At 41.9% G+C, this 17,840-nt stretch overlaps 1 protein-coding gene across 4 annotated transcripts in view; it reads left to right on the top strand.

The window, feature by feature from the left end:
- The window catches only part of LOC128232504 (potassium voltage-gated channel protein Shaw-like), a 44,900-nt gene extending 27,678 nt beyond the window's left edge, over positions 1-17,222 (top strand). For 3 of the 4 annotated variants that reach the window (XM_052946081.1, XM_052946083.1, XM_052946084.1), the window contains exons 2-4: positions 7,153-7,955; positions 11,823-12,012; positions 12,829-17,222. In XM_052946081.1, the coding sequence (XP_052802041.1) occupies positions 7,153-7,955; positions 11,823-12,012; positions 12,829-13,992 (2,157 nt within the window). In that variant the 3' untranslated portion in view covers positions 13,993-17,222. Of the gene's footprint in view, positions 1-6,871; positions 6,912-7,152; positions 7,956-11,822; positions 12,013-12,828 lie in introns of those variants that run through there. The other variant, XM_052946085.1, reaches the window with a different exon arrangement.
- Positions 17,223-17,840: the final 618 nt, after the last annotated feature.

Genomic DNA, 17,840 nt, shown 5'->3' with positions numbered 1-17,840 from the left:
CCCCTATACCCATGATGACTTGGCCCCTATACCCATGATGACTTGTCCCCTATACCCATGATGACTTGGCCCCTATACCCATGATGACTTAGCCCCTATACCCATGATGACTTGGCCCCTATACCCATAATGACTTGGCCCCTATACCCATGATGACTTGTCCTCTATACCCATGATGACTTGTCCCCCATACCCATAATGACTTGGCCCCTATACCCATAATGACTTGGCCCCTATACCCATAATGACTTGGCCTCTATACCCATGATGACTTGTCCCCTATACCCATGATGACTTGGCCCCTATACCCATGATGACTTGTCCCCCATATTCATGATGACTTGGCCCCTATACCCATGATGACTTGTGCCCCATACCTATGATGACTTGTCCCCCATATTCATGATGACTTGGCCCCCATACCCATAATGACTTGGCCCCTATACCCATGATGACTTGTCCCCTATACCCATGATGACTTGGCCCCCATACCCATGATGACTTGTCCCCTATACCCATGATGACTTGTCCCCCATACCCATGATGACTTGGCCCCTATACCCATGATGACTTGGCCCCTATACCCATGATGACTTGTCCCCTATACCCATGATGACTTGGCCCCTATACCCATGATGACTTGTCCCCTATACCCATGATGACTTGGCCCCTATACCCATGATGACTTGGCCCCTATACCCATGATGACTTGGCCCCTATACCCATAATGACTTGGCCCCTATACCCATGATGACTTGTCCCCTATACCCATGATGACTTGGCCCCTATACCCATGATGACTTGGCCCCTATACCCATGATGACTTGGCCCCTATACCCATGATGACTTGTCCCCTATACCCATAATGACTTGGCCCCTATACCCATGATGACTTGTCCCCTATACCCATAATGACTTGGCCCCCATACCCATGATGACTTGGCCCCCATACCCATGATGACTTGGCCCCCATACCCATAATGACTTGGCCCCTATACCCATGATGACTTGTCCCCTATACCCATGATGACTTGGCCCCTATACCCATGATGACTTGTCCCCCATATCCATGATGACTTGGCCCCTATACCCATGATGACTTGGCCCCCATACCCATAATGACTTGGCCCCTATACCCATGATGACTTGTCCCCCATATCCATGATGACTTGTCCCCTATACCCATGATGACTTGTCCCCTATACCCATGATGACTTGTCCCCTATACCCATGATGACTTGGCCCCTATACCCATAATGACTTGGCCCCTATACCCATGATGACTTGTCCCCTATACCCATGATGACTTGTCCCCCATATCCATGATGACTTGGCCCCTATACCCATGATGACTTGGCCCCTATACCCATGATGACTTGGCCCCCATACCCATAATGACTTGGCCCCTATACCCATAATGACCTGGCCCCTATACCCATGATGACTTGTCCCCTATACCCATGATGACTTGTCCCCTATACCCATGATGACTTGTCCCCTATACCCATGATGACTTGGCCCCCATATTCATGATGACTTGTCCCCTATACCCATAATGACCTGGCCCCTATACCCATGATGACTTGGCCCCTATACCCATGATGACTTGTCCCCTATACCCATGATGACTTGTCCCCTATACCCATGATGACTTGTCCCCTATACCCATAATGACCTGGCCCCCATACCCATAATGACTTGGCCCCTATACCCATAATGACCTGGCCCCTATACCCATGATGACTTGTCCCCTATACCCATGATGACTTGTCCCCTATACCCATAATGACTTGGCCCCTATACCCATGATGACTTGTCCCCTATACCCATGATGACTTGTCCCCTATACACATGATGACTTGGCCCCCATATTCATGATGACTTGGCCCCTATACCCATAATGACCTGGCCCCTATACCCATAATGACCTGGCCCCTATACCCATGATGACTTGTCCCCTATACCCATGATGACTTGTGCCCCATACCTATGATGACTTGGCCCCTATACCCATGATGACTTGTCCCCTATACCCATGATGACTTGTCCCCTATACCCATGATGACTTGGCCCCTATACCCATGATGACTTGTCCCCTATACCCATGATGACTTGTCCCCTATACCCATGATGACTTGGCCCCCATATTCATGATGACTTGGCCCCTACACCCATAATGACCTGGCCCCTATACCCATGATGACTTGTCCTCTATACCCCTGATGACTTGTCCCCCATACCCATAATGACTTGGCCCCTATACCCATAATGACTTGGCCCCTATACCCATAATGACTTGGCCCCTATACCCATGATGACTTGTCCCCTATACCCATGATGACTTGGCCCCTATACCCATGATGACTTGTCCCCCATATTCATGATGACTTGGCCCCTATACCCATGATGACTTGTGCCCCATACCTATGATGACTTGTCCCCCATATTCATGATGACTTGGCCCCCATACCCATAATGACTTGGCCCCTATACCCATGATGACTTGTCCCCTATACCCATGATGACTTGGCCCCCATACCCATGATGACTTGTCCCCTATACCCATGATGACTTGTCCCCCATACCCATGATGACTTGGCCCCTATACCCATGATGACTTGGCCCCTATACCCATGATGACTTGTCCCCTATACCCATGATGACTTGGCCCCTATACCCATGATGACTTGTCCCCTATACCCATGATGACTTGGCCCCTATACCCATGATGACTTGGCCCCTATACCCATGATGACCTGGCCCCTATACCCATAATGACTTGGCCCCTATACCCATGATGACTTGTCCCCTATACCCATGATGACTTGGCCCCTATACCCATGATGACTTGGCCCCTATACCCATGATGACTTGGCCCCTATACCCATGATGACTTGTCCCCTATACCCATAATGACTTGGCCCCTATACCCATGATGACTTGTCCCCTATACCCATAATGACTTGGCCCCCATACCCATGATGACTTGGCCCCCATACCCATGATGACTTGGCCCCCATACCCATAATGACTTGGCCCCTATACCCATGATGACTTGTCCCCTATACCCATGATGACTTGTCCCCCATATCCATGATGACTTGGCCCCTATACCCATGATGACTTGGCCCCCATACCCATAATGACTTGGCCCCTATACCCATGATGACTTGTCCCCCATATCCATGATGACTTGTCCCCTATACCCATGATGACTTGTCCCCTATACCCATGATGACTTGTCCCCTATACCCATGATGACTTGGCCCCTATACCCATAATGACTTGGCCCCTATACCCATGATGACTTGTCCCCTATACCCATGATGACTTGTCCCCCATATCCATGATGACTTGGCCCCTATACCCATGATGACTTGGCCCCTATACCCATGATGACTTGGCCCCCATACCCATAATGACTTGGCCCCTATACCCATAATGACCTGGCCCCTATACCCATGATGACTTGTCCCCTATACCCATGATGACTTGTCCCCTATACCCATGATGACTTGTCCCCTATACCCATGATGACTTGGCCCCCATATTCATGATGACTTGTCCCCTATACCCATAATGACCTGGCCCCTATACCCATGATGACCTGGCCCATATACCCATGATGACTTGTCCCCTATACCCATGATGACTTGTCCCCTATACCCATGATGACTTGTCCCCTAAACCCATAATGACCTGGCCCCCATACCCATAATGACTTGGCCCCTATACCCATAATGACCTGGCCCCTATACCCATGATGACTTGTCCCCTATACCCATGATGACTTGTCCCCTATACCCATAATGACGTGGCCCCTATACCCATGATGACTTGTCCCCTATACCCATGATGACTTGTCCCCTATACACATGATGACTTGGCCCCCATATTCATGATGACTTGGCCCCTATACCCATAATGACCTGGCCCCTATACCCATAATGACCTGGCCCCTATACCCATGATGACTTGTCCCCTATACCCATGATGACTTGTGCCCCATACCTATGATGACTTGGCCCCTATACCCATGATGACTTGTCCCCTATACCCATGATGACTTGTCCCCTATACCCATGATGACTTGGCCCCTATACCCATGATGACTTGTCCCCTATACCCATGATGACTTGTCCCCTATACCCATGATGACTTGGCCCCCATATTCATGATGACTTGGCCCCTATACCCATAATGACCTGGCCCCTATCCCCATAATGACCTGGCCCCTATACCCATGATGACTTGTCCCCTATACCCATGATGACTTGTGCCCCATACCCATGATGACTTGGCCCCTATACCCATGATGACTTGTCCCCTATACCCATGATGACTTGTCCCCTATACCCATGATGACTTGGCCCCTATACCCATAATGACTTGGCCCCTATACCCATGATGACTTGGCCCCTATACCCATGATGGCTTGTCCCCTATACCCATGATGACTTGTGCCCCATACCTATGATGACTTGGCCCCTATACCCATGATGACTTGGCCCCTATACCCATAATGACCTGGCCCCTATACCCATAATGACCTGGCCCCTATACCCATGATGACTTGTCCCCTATACCCATGATGACTTGTGCCCCATACCTATGATGACTTGGCCCCTATACCCATGATGACTTGTCCCCTATACCCATGATGACTTGTCCCCTATACCCATGATGACTTGGCCCCTATACCCATGATGACTTGGCCCCCATACCCATAATGACTTGGCCCCTATACCCATAATGACCTGGCCCCTATACCCATGATGACTTGTCCCCTATACCCATGATGACTTGTCCCCTATTCCCATAATGACCTGGCCCCTATACCCATGATGACTTGGCCCCTATACCCATGATGACTTGTCCCCTATACCCATGATGACTTGTCCCCTATACCCATGATGACTTGGCCCCTATACCCATAATGACTTGGCCCCTATACCCATGATGACTTGTCCCCTATACCCATGATGACTTGTCCCCTATACCCATGATGACTTGTCCCCTATACCCATGATGACTTGTCCCCTATACCCATGATGACTTGTCCCCTATACCCATGATGACTTGTCCCCTATACCCATGATGACTTGGCCCCTATACCCATGATGACTTGTCCCCCATACCCATGATGACTTGTCCCCTATACCCATGATGACTTGTCCCCCATATCCATGATGACTTGGCCCCTATACCCATGATGACTTGGCCCCTATACCCATGATGACTTGTCCCCTATACCCATGATGACTTGTCCCCTATACCCATGATGACTTGTCCCCTATACCCATGATGACTTGTCCCCTATACCCATGATGACTTGTCCCCTATACCCATGATGACTTGTCCCCTATACCCATGATGACTTGGCCCCTATACCCATGATGACTTGGCCCCTATACCCATGATGACTTGGCCCCTATACCCATGATGACTTGGCCCCTATACCCATGATGACTTGGCCCCTATACCCATAATGACCTGGCCCCTATACCCATGATGACTTGGCCCCTATACCCATGATGACTTGTCCCCTATACCCATGATGACTTGTCCCCTATACCCATGATGACTTGGCCCCTATACCCATAATGACCTGGCCCCTATACCCATGATGACTTGTCCCCCATATCCATGATGACTTGGCCCCTATACCCATAATGACCTGTCCCCCATACCCATGATGAATTATCAGTCAATATCCCCTTGTCCCAGATATTCATGATGACATCATCATCATCATCATCATCATCATCATCATCATATTTATATATGTTCATTATTAAATCAATCTGTTGTCACTTCCGTTTTTCGGTCCGTGTGTCCATTGAAACCGAGTTTTGGTTGTGAAATACCAAAATGAGTAAGCTGTTACAAATTATGAAAGCGACTATTAGATTTTATTCTAAAATGTATATTCGGCGTGCCTTCTTTGTAGAAATTAAACGTTACCCTTACACTTGAACGTTTAACTCCCATAAAGACCTTCAAATAATCTATACTAATTCAATTTTGTATGATAAAGTCAAGTACTTGTATGATGAAGTAAATAAGAACGGAATATTTAAAGAGACAATCTTATTTAAAGTCAATACATTCACATGTATAGCAAACATAAATTTTGGGGTGGTAAACCTTTAACTACTTACTAAATAATGCATTTATGGAAAACATTAATTACTGATAACAAGATTGTAACTGTATATTTTAAAGCTGAAAACGCAAAAATATTAAACGCTTGGTGAGTGCTAAAAGATTGACAGTTTTCTACTATCGTCTCATAGGGTAGAAATAATTGTGTTTTCTGCATCTTTCTTTTAAATTGAATTCGGTATCCTTCATAGGAACCATTGTTTTCGACATTCATTCATCCTTTTTAGTACATTTAAACATGTTTATTAATTGTGGTAAATCTTATTTGGGAGTAAGAGTGCATCTTTAAATGATTGGTGAGTCCTAAAAGCTATGCAGTGTTCTACTATCGTCTCATAAGGTAGAAATACCGTGTTTTCTGCATATTAAACTCGGTGTCCTTCATAAGAACCATTGTTTTTCACATTTATTTATCCTTTATAGCAAATTAATACAATCGTATTAATGGTGGTAATTCTTATTTGGGAGTAAGAGTGAATGTTGAAATAAGTACATGAATAATCAATACACGAACAACAAACAACTTCCATTAACAATACATATCAAATAAAGTTGTTAAATTACTTTCCTCGGGTTCGTCAGCTCCATGGAAGCAGGTATATTATTTGTGATAATTCCTGGAAGCTTTATCACATCGTATTTCGTTAGTTACAGAACCAGATAACTTGCTATCATTTTGCGATTTTGCATACGACTGTATTGCATTGCCAATAGCGTATAGGTTCTGTGTCAAATGTGAGGAAAAGGTGTGTATTGTACATGTATACAATTCTATTTATGTATGTAGGGTTTGACGCACACTGTGTCATATTCAGCACACCAGCCTTGTTTGCTTTTGACAAGCTGAAAGTCAGATTCGCAGGATTTTTACCATGTCTTTTATTTCCAGTTTCCAGTTGACGTCAATGGACGTTTATTGTTTTTAAAGCTAGTTCGTTATTTAAAACGATTAAGCGGATAATGATTCCTGCGATTTCTATTTCACAGCCCCGGACGAAGAATAGCGCAGTTTGTCGCAGTCCAAACCTCGGATCCCGATCACCGTCCCCCGGGCGCTCAGGCGGCCGCAGGTTTTTTGGCAGCTCCGAGAAAAGTAAACTACAACGGAACCGGTTTGGTGATTCAGAATACACTCCACGAACACCTGATTGTTTCGACAGAGGCAGCCGAAATTCAGAGACGCTTAGTATTGTTGGCCATAAGCACAATGGCGGATTATCTCCTGACGGATATACTGATAATGTGCTTGGATATGGTGGTGACAGAGAAACTACGGGCGTAGATAACGCCGGCGGAAACATGGCGCTCAGTGCCGTCATGATGAGCGGCGGTGGAGGGGGCAACAACGGCGGGGGCGGGATGAAGCAGTGTAACAGCCACTACTCCGTCTCTGACCTCCAACATGGGGATGGCACCATATGGACCCTGAGTAATACAAGTGAGATAGACCTTTCAAGGTCATGGCCGGGTTCCCAGACCCCTAACAAATGCAACTGTGATAAAATTAGATCAAAAGAAACTGTGATAATTAACGTTGGGGGTCAAGTGTTTGAGACTTTTAGATCTACCCTAAAAAGATTGAGATCGTGCAAACTCGCGAGTGAACAGGAAATGATGAGACATTACCGTCAGGAAAAAGGGGACTTCTTTTTTGACCGAGATCCCTACGCGTTTAACATCATAATTAACTACTTGCGGTACGGCAATCTTCACCTGCCCACGAACCTGTGTGGCCCGACCCTGATGCGGGAGTTCGAGTACTGGGGGATCGACGAGGGGGACATTGAAAGGTAGGAGGCATGTCTAAGCGCTGCCAAACAGGCGCGCATTCTTTCTTAATTGTTTCCTCTAATTAAAATTTCAAAAATTACCTGAAATAATCTTTGTAATGTTTGAAATATTATGTTACAAAAGCAATGTTCATTTTCCTTACGTTTTTTCAATTCATCTGATACTCAAGGTAAATGCTTGTACATGTTTGCAACATATTTATAGAACAGTCAAAACTCGCTAAGCGAAGTCGTTGGGACCACGGTATGTATTCGAGATAACGAAAATTCGATATAAGCGAAATTCAAGAGTGTATAACTAAACCCAACATATTCGAAAAAAATAGACATAACCATTACATATAGATAACCGAGTTCGACATATCGTGTTTTGGAGTTTCTTTCTTTTCACAGTTTCTTTTCTCTTAGCGTTCCACGTTAAACGAAATGATCTTGTAACAACAGTAACAAATCCCCTTCAACAGTAACAAATGTTTATGAACTTAGACAGTTTTTATTTTAATTCCCCCATTCCTACAATCATGTGACACGGTCATGCGGGTACCTAAAAGGGTAATCACCAAAATGAGTACTTTATGGCTATTTGGGGTCCCGGGCTTACCCAAAGAAACAGTTAAAATTGTAAACCGGTTTGAGGTCGGAACCATTTCTGGCGCATCCGAGACTCTGACCCAAATTTCAGTGTTTTCACAATATATGAAACATGTTTTTGTTTTGTTTTTTTAAATGCCTTCTCTTGAAGCTCACAGGCATGGCCTCATTAATCAAATTATCACATTTTACCCTTACATAATGTGTTCTCTGTCTGTTTATTTATTTACATATACATATTCATTATTTTTTAATTTAAAACCGTTTATAACCATCCGTGGTATCCATTCACATAGTTGTTGTAGCCTCAGAAGAAAAATACCATCAATATTAAGATACTTCTAGTTTTTTGAAGGCACATAAGCTGTGGTATTGAAAAAAAAAATCAAATACAATATTAATTCTTTACTTTAATGATAATAAAGTACAAATGAAATAGAAAAAAAATAGTATTTTTAAGAACGACACAACAGGATTCGATCCCGTGGAAAATATCGGTCCCTTTTTAATAACGATCGTAAGACTTAAAGGCCTAGTTTAAGCCTTTTATAAGTGACCCCCCCCCCCCCCAAAAAAAAAAAAAAACCGTGTATTTGTACACAACCTCTGTTAATTGATCTTAATCTTATTGCCTAATTGTCTTATCAAATCTCCAATCTGAGTATCCTGCTGTGCAGTTTGGGAAGTTTTATTATAAAAATGGACCCGAAATGGCCCTGGGCCAATAAACGAATACACAGGAAATTGGCCCCTACTGTGACACCAGTGCAATTAGCAGGAGATGCACAGCAGTGGATTATCATGCCAAACATTCCTTAAACTAGGCCTTTAAGCGCGTTACCCCGTTTGGGCGAACAGACTAACCCCGTTGGCTCGAATTTTCCGAGGCTCGAGGTATTTACGCCGGTATATGGGAGCTCGAGCCAGCAGGGTTCTACTTCAAAAAAAATACGGTTTACGACCCTGCCAGATTGCTAGACCAGTGAGGCGTCTACATGTAACAAGCGTTTTGAAAAACAATTTACTACATGTAAAGAATTTTTTGTAACACATTTTACTCCTGCATGTAAAAAAAAAAATTGTAACACAATTTATGATTATATCGGATTTAGTCAACACTACAGCGGAAATTGTCAACATTCAAATGTTTATATTTTGATATAGGTTATTAATTTAAGTGAACATACTTCAGAATAAAGATATCTTGTTTTTTGTCGACACTTCACTATCAGGCAAAAGAATATTAAGGCGTTTAACAAATAATGTTTGTTTCCGGTTTCTCTGACCTACTCGAAAAAACTGCCCCATTCCCTAGAAGGAAATAATTGCCCTGAGAAATAGTTTGAACATTTGTTAGATTTTTTTTCTTTTAAAAGTCAAAACTAAAGTGATTTGGCTTTTAAAGCTACACTCTCACAGATATACCATTTTTTATAACTTTTTTTTTGTATTTTTTGTCTTGGAAAGAGCAAATTTTTAAATAAATTCCTGCAAACCGAAGATTTAAGATTGCTGACAAAAATCAGATCGTAGATTTTCATATTTCCGTTCGAAAATCAATGTTTTATGGCTTAAACCGTTACTTACGGTTTAAGAAAAATGCATAAAACATCATTTTTGAACTTAAATATAAATATATGCCTGCTAAATTTTGTCAGCAGTCTTATATAACTGGTTTTCCATGGATTTTCGCAAAAATTGGCTCGTTCCAAGATACAGAATAAAAAAGTTGTCAAAACGTTCAATCTGTGAGAGTTGCAGCTTTAACATTATCAGTAACGCTGATACTGACTATATAGATGTTCACGGGCAGACCTTGATAAACTCAAATAAATAAACAAAAAAAACAAAAACAGAAAATGATGCAAGAAAACTAGACTGTAGTAAGCATAAAGGTTAACCTTTAACAAAGTCTCTGTTTTCTGGAACAAAACAAGATATTAAGATTCAACATTGCTGTTAGGCCAAGAAAATAGTATTTTTAGTTTCTCAGACACCTTATTTTAAATGGGGAGGGAGCCCGTTAATAAAAAATAATCATGTTTTCATAATTTAATCTGGAAAACAAATATTTTCAAAATCATTCTATTTCGGCAAAAAAAGCAATAAAGTACTTAAAGTATTGAATAAAAACATGAAGTGGGCAAAAAATGTGGCGGTTCCTAAGAACTCAACAGGCCAAAAGATTTCGCCTCAGAAAACCACCGCCGCTCTTGACACAAATATATTGGTAACACTCGGCATTGAACGTTTTTGTTATTCTCTGTACAGAAGTGTGTTACTTCAGTCAGCATCATAACAAATAACTGACATATCTCGGGGAAAGTAATTGCCCACATGTTGATGGGTGAAAGCTCTACACATGTTTCAGACAGGCTGATCCGTGTTATCAAGCAAGTATTCGCGAGCTGACGTTCATTGCGAACTTTTTGGTTGTAAATATCGCGCCGTCAGTCACAAACTGTTCAAATGACATAAACCTTTATCGATTTCTGGAAAGCATTTGACACTCTAGGATTTCGAACTCTTAAGAGGCGCGAAAAGAGTTTCAGGTTGCTTACCACGTGCCTGAATCTCACGTGGAGATATTTGTAGAATGCGGTTGACACTCTCGGATATTGAACTCTAAGGAGGCGCGAATAAAGTTTCAGGTTGCTTACCACGTGCCTGAATTTCACGTGGAGGTGTTTCTAGAATGCGGTTGACACTCCGGGATTTTGAACTCTAAAGAGGCGCGAAAACAGTTTCAGGTTGCTTAGTGCGTGCCTGAAGTTCACGTGGAAATGTTCCACAGCATCAGAAAAAGTAATCGGAGCACCTCGGCTAAATTCCAGGAAACGACCTTCTATGTATAGGGACGGTCAGAATTTGTTACATTTCACTACGCTGCAGGTAGATCGCGTATTAATGTTCATTGGGCCTAAGGACTTGACTTTTAGGAAGCTTAATTATCCGTGAATGAGAAAAACACTGCACTGGGAACCAAATACACGTGAAACACTAGTATTATTCATTTTACGAGCTACTTCTACCAATGCACCTGAATTAATTCCGAGTGTTTTTCGATGATATATGGCCGAGGTGTTCCGAGTGCACGAAGTAAAACTACCAATCATAATAACTCGGCCATCTACGGCAAGCTTCGGCCTGCAATCCTTGGCAAAATGTCGCAGCGTTTTATGTACAAAATTCCTTCAAATTGAAATTTTGGCCAGTGATTGCATCATTAAAAGTTTAAAACACATGTACAAGTAAGTTTCAATTTTGTTTCTGTAGGTGCTGTTTCCAGCCGTACAATACGTGGAAGACGCAAACCAAATCCCTTGAGAAGCTCGAATACGACCGGAAGCAATCCACCACACAGACGGACCTCGCACAGGACCGGCACAGCAAGAGCTGCTGGCGCCGCATCCGCGCTGTAATATGGCCGTTTCTTCAGGATCCCGGCTCGTCCAGGGCCGCAAAGGTATAGAAGTCATGGCTTTAATTATGTATGAACTCATTTGTCTATGTACTTAAGAGTAAGAAACCCTGCAAATAGAGACATGTTTGTCCCAAAATTCTTTATGATGCAGGGTTAAATAAATCTAAGGATCTTAGAACGACAAATTGAACTGGCCTCTGTAGTCTCTGGCTTTACAGAGTCGTTGGTTAATGCCCTTTGTAAACCTGAACGCTGACGGTATCCGAATATAACAGATCGAAATATATCATAAGACGTATAAATGGAACTACTTGCGTATCGTTAAGCATTTTATGTCCAACGCATGCGTTTCAATCGAAGTAAATGTTTATCCGACGTAAAAATGACACACACACGCACGCACGCACGCACGCACGCACGCACGCACGCACGCACACACACACACACACACACACATGTAAACTGAAGACATTAATACATTTAAATTCCATAATACTTTTGTACTTTTTACTGGTCGGTAACATTTGAGTGGTCAGGTCGCATGTGTGTTTATAAATATAGTATACATGCAGTCGAACCCCGTTGGCTCGAACTTCCAGGGACTAACAAAAGTACCTCGAGCCTCCGGGAATTTGAGCCAAGCAGAAATGCTTACCTTCACTGGCTTCAGTATAAATAAATAGGTCCTTCACATCCAGTTCGTGCCAACAAGGAACTCGAGCTAAGCGAGTTCGAGCCAACGGGATTCGACTGCATTAACCTTTAAATTATATGTAATACGAACATTTAACTAACAAAGAAGATATAGTTCATTTAAATTGTTATTTTTTTAATAAACCGGACCTTTTTTCCTTTTAGATATACGCCTGGGTGTCGATAATCTTCGTCTGTATGTCAATCTTCTCGTTCTGCGCGGAGACACACCCCTATTTCCAACTTCCGCCCTCAGAGGTACACAGTCTGCGCTCACTCTACAAACTATTCACCCTGGAGCACAGCAAGGTGTTTCATGAGATCAGCAAGTCAGATGTGACGTCACTTCCGGATTCAAATAACACAAACAGTACCGGGGTAAATAATATTTTCAGCGATACGGAAACGGAAACGGATGAGACGACGATTCAACATCCGGCTTTGTTAATAATGGACCTGATGTGCGTTCTTTTCTTTACGATAGAATTCTTGACAAGATTAGTATTCTGTCCAAAGAAGAGACGATTTTGCAGCTCCCTGCAAAATATTATCGACTTCATCGCAATAGTTCCGGATTACGTCGAGTTCATACTGCTGTGCTTCAGCCCACAGGTTAGAGCCGGCGGGCTCGGATTTGTCGACTTTATTTTCATACTGCGCATGCTCAGACTGTGTCGTATCTTCCGGTTAATCCGTCACGTGCCCGGATTGTGGATTTTACTGTACACATTGAAAGCCAGTTTTAACGAACTTTTGCTCATGTTTGTGTTTTTGCTGATAGGGATGGTAATGTTCGCATCCTTGCTGCATTTTACGGAGGGTGGAGAACAGTTCAGTAACATTCCTGTCGGCTTCTGGTGGGCGGTCGTCACCATGACGACCGTCGGATACGGGGACATGGTTCCGGTGACCGGGTTTGGTTACGTCATAGGCTCAATTTGCGCAATATCCGGCCTGCTCATGATAGCTTTCACGGTACCTATTATTGTGAGTAACTTTGTCTTGTATTACACTCACGTGCAATACGGGCTATCGGACAAAGATGATGTCGCAGGTCGTATTTGTGACGTCAGTGATGAAGTTGAAACGTGTTCATTCCATACCTCATGCACGGAAACGAGCGAGGATCTGAGGAAAAAGCAAGAAGCGCAACTGGAAAAGACAGTTAGTAATAGCAAACTCGTCGAAGGATTCGATTCGAGCGGTGATAGGAAGCCGGTACCTCTTACAAGTTCTGTGCCGGTTTTAAAAAATGTGGAAACTAATGAAAAAACAGAAGACATTCCTATGTTTTCCACAGAAATTAATGGAAATACAAACAAACTCTAACCGCTGTTTGAATGTTACAATGGGTCGAGTGTTCATAAATTTGTTAAAGTTAACAACGTTGTTAACGTCGCGTTGTTAACTTTCAAATCTTTACTGCTCAGGAATTTTAATGTTTACTTGTGGTTTGGTGTATTTCTAACAAAAAATGAGACAAATGTTTCAGCTGTACTTGTTTATATTTTAATATATGAGCATAGGGTCAAATATTTCACGTTAACAAGTCAACAATATTAACAAAGTTCTGAACAATCGGCACATTGTATTAAATTAAATAGTTGATTCAAATCGTCTCAGAAGCGTTGTTAAAAACATTCGAAATATATGTTAAACTGGACCTATTTTGTATCAGGCAACATGGTCGAATTGCGGCCATTTTAAAAAAAAAAAGATGGCCGCCAAATTTCATATTGCCTCTGCGTCACCATTTGATCTACAAGTTTGTATGCGTAATACTGTTTTAAATAATGTTTACGTATATCCGCAGTATTATATGGTTTGAAAATTATACAGTCGAACCCCGTTAGCTCGAACTCCCAGGGACCGGCGAAAATAACCCGAGCCTCTGAAAATTAGAGCCAATCGCGAATGCTTATCTTCAGTATAAAGAAATCAGCCCTTTACATCCAGTTCGATCCTACCAGAAATTCGACCCAAACGAGTTCGAGCCAACGGGCTTCGACTGTTCCTGGGACGATTTGACTGGGCTGTGATTGTTGTTTTACTTTTTACACCCACAGATGTGTACTAATATGGTGATTAATCTGTGTAACTATGTTTTAAAATTCATATTAGTTTTATAATATGGTTTTATCTTTACTACAATGTATATTACAAGTGCACTTTTAATGTCATTCACGAACTGATAGGTAGTAGAGACACGTCACTGTCAGTCTTACGCACCAGTCAATTGTAACCACGCCCGCCACCCACCCCACCCCAAGGGGCGGGGGTATAACGGGGATAGCCGGGGAAGTGGACCGTGTTTTTACCTTCCAGGTGGCCCCGCAGTGCCGGGTGAATGCGGTGATAATGTCTTCGCGCCAAAAATAGCGGGGAATGGGTCTTCCCTAAGGTCCCTGGGGTGCGGGGGGGGGGTATTTGGCGGGGATTTTACCAGCAGTTCGTCCCCGCAGGATAGTGATTTTACCCGAGCTTGGCTGGAACAAAAGTGAAAGTCTCCGCTACTCCCCGGACCTTGGGGGCCGTGGTTACAATTGACTGGTACATTACAATGACATGTTTTATATTGTTTAAATGTTTGCTCAATACTATTATAGATTCTTGTGTGATCTATAAAACGTTTTTTAATATTGACTTTATGCAGCAAGCGTGCCTTTATTTTAAGACTAGTTTTAGACCACATTCACGATATTAGAAAAATAACACAATAACGTCAAGCGTCAACGTCATTTGAACGTTTGACCATTGCCTAAATCCGGACACTATTTCACTTTCAAAATGCGAAACATGAACTGAGCAATTAACGTTTAAGTTCTTTAAATATGTGTAGAGTTTAAAGTAAAAAAGAAGCGTTGAGGTCAAGCTTATAATTTACGTTATTTTTCCACGTGATGTTTGACCATTTTTCTACCCTCACTAAACCGGATCTCCACAAAACCGGAATCCTCGGGATACCGGACTTTTTTCAGAGTCCCGTTTTTCCCCTTCTATTTTCAATGTAAAAAAAATCCCTACAAAACCGGAACCCCGGATACCGGACAAAAAAATCGAGAAAATTTGTGAGTTGTCAACGTAATTTTACCTCACAAAACCGGACGTTTATTTGTTCGAACATGTCAAAATAATTTTGTGTATTAGGAATTCGCGAATCGCGTGTCACTTTGTTTTGACACCCGGTGAGTCATTAAATATTACACCTGTGTTGTTGTGTTAACTCGATAATGATGATTGCGTTGTGGATTAACAGTCGCGCGATAATCAAACGATAATCAAACTTGTGAAAAGAAAATTGATTGAAACATTAATTTGTTTGTTGCAGAAAATAAAGAACTAGAAACGGATATTTAGTGATCATTTTGGAGGGTTGTTTTATCTAAGAGTTTTCTATGATTAAATCAAATTAGAGCGGTGCCTTTAATAAATCACAAACATACTAAACAAACCTTAAAATACGCGAGTTGTTTTATTTCAAGACTTGGAAAAAAGATGATTGTAAAAACGCAGAAAAGTTTAATTTTGCTTATCATTTTTGCAAGTGCTTTAATCATGTCTCAACCTCCATTTAAACGTCGGGGAATTGAACTGTCCCTAGCGGACGAAATACTTTAAAGGTTAACTCAGTTAATATTTTGAGTAAACTTACCCCGTACAACAAATCCCCACTAAACCGGAATCCTCACTAAACCGGAAATTTTGCCCAGTCCGGACCTTGTCCGGTTTATTGAGTTTCCACTGTAATTTGATAAAACAATTTTAATATTCTGATTTTGATTGATAAACAATAATAAAATATATTTTGTTTGAAAGAAAAGCTCACTTTAAAATGTATTGCGTAATTACTTGTTTCATTGGTATCCGAATGTATACGCACTGTCCGGAATTAGACATTGCCAATCCAGTAGAACGTTCGCCGATTCATGATAATTATAACATTGTTTTATATGGATCCTTAAACCAAACAAACATGAGTCTTTTCAGTATTCAGTACATGAAAGATTATTTTGCATGCATATTGCATGTTTTAACTTTGTGTGAGAAAATATGAAATATTACACGATATATCATGATATTAAATTATGGAAGTACCGTGAATATTTGGGCATATTTTAATGCCTTAACGTTTAAAGGCGTACACTAGATGTTGGTGGAAAATTGTTGTTTTTAAATTTTAGTGCATTATTATGTTCACTTCATTTGAATTGAATGATCAAAACAAAATAAGCATATAATTTGTGAACAGTTTAAAAAAAATAGACTTTATAACAAGAACTTAATTGCTACGTGGCTACACATTCCATAGTTAAAAAGCGCCAACATATCGCTATTATTTTTTTATCTGTACAGAAATCATATTCTTTTTTATTATAACAGTAAAATGGGTTCAACATAATAATGCATTTATAAATATTTACATCAACCTATAGTGTGCCCTTTTAACATATACAATGTATATATATATTATCATTACACTTTTAATTGTTATTTTTATAATAGTTTCGGTTATTCCTACATTATTGTTTACCACTTGTAAATAAACGTTATGCAACAGCCACAGTTTTCTGCGTCAGTATCTTATGACGTCTTCCGTGATGTCATAATTCTTTCCTCTTCAACATCGAAAATAAACAAGATAACTCATTGAGAATGGTACCAGCCGCGTAGCTAGGCCCAATTTAGGATTAGATGGATCGATGACGGACAGCATATTAACCCCGTCATCCCCTACCCCCCCCCCCCCCCCCACACACACACTTCGGATTCGGATTTTATTTCCAATTCGGTGTTTTGGTATGACAAATACTTTGACCTGTCAAAATTTCATTACGCAACTGCGTTATTGCGTAGCGTTTAGCGACCGTCGGTCGTATGTTAATCTGTGAAAGGGACCTTGCTTTAAAAACAAATAATACTGACCTTATACTTAATGTTATGTTTATTAAAAATAAATCTGTCAGTTTTAAAAGCACAACATGCGAAATATAGTGGCGAAATAAGGCAAACAGCTCGGAGTCACCCCAAACAGCTCAGAGTCCAAACAGCTCGGAGTCAGCCCAAACAGTTCGGAGTCTGCCAAAACTGTTTGGAGTCAGCCCAAACAGCTCGGAGTCAGCCCAATTTCGATTCCCGTTAAGTGAGTCTGCGTAGGTTAGTGAAGTTTGTTTAGCCTG

The sequence above is a fragment of the Mya arenaria genome, chromosome 4, assembly GCF_026914265.1.
Source record: "Mya arenaria isolate MELC-2E11 chromosome 4, ASM2691426v1".
Classification (NCBI taxonomy): Eukaryota; Metazoa; Mollusca; class Bivalvia; order Myida; family Myidae; genus Mya; species Mya arenaria.
The sequence above is the reverse complement of the archived record's forward strand: the minus strand, read 5'-3'. Positions and strand labels throughout refer to the sequence as shown.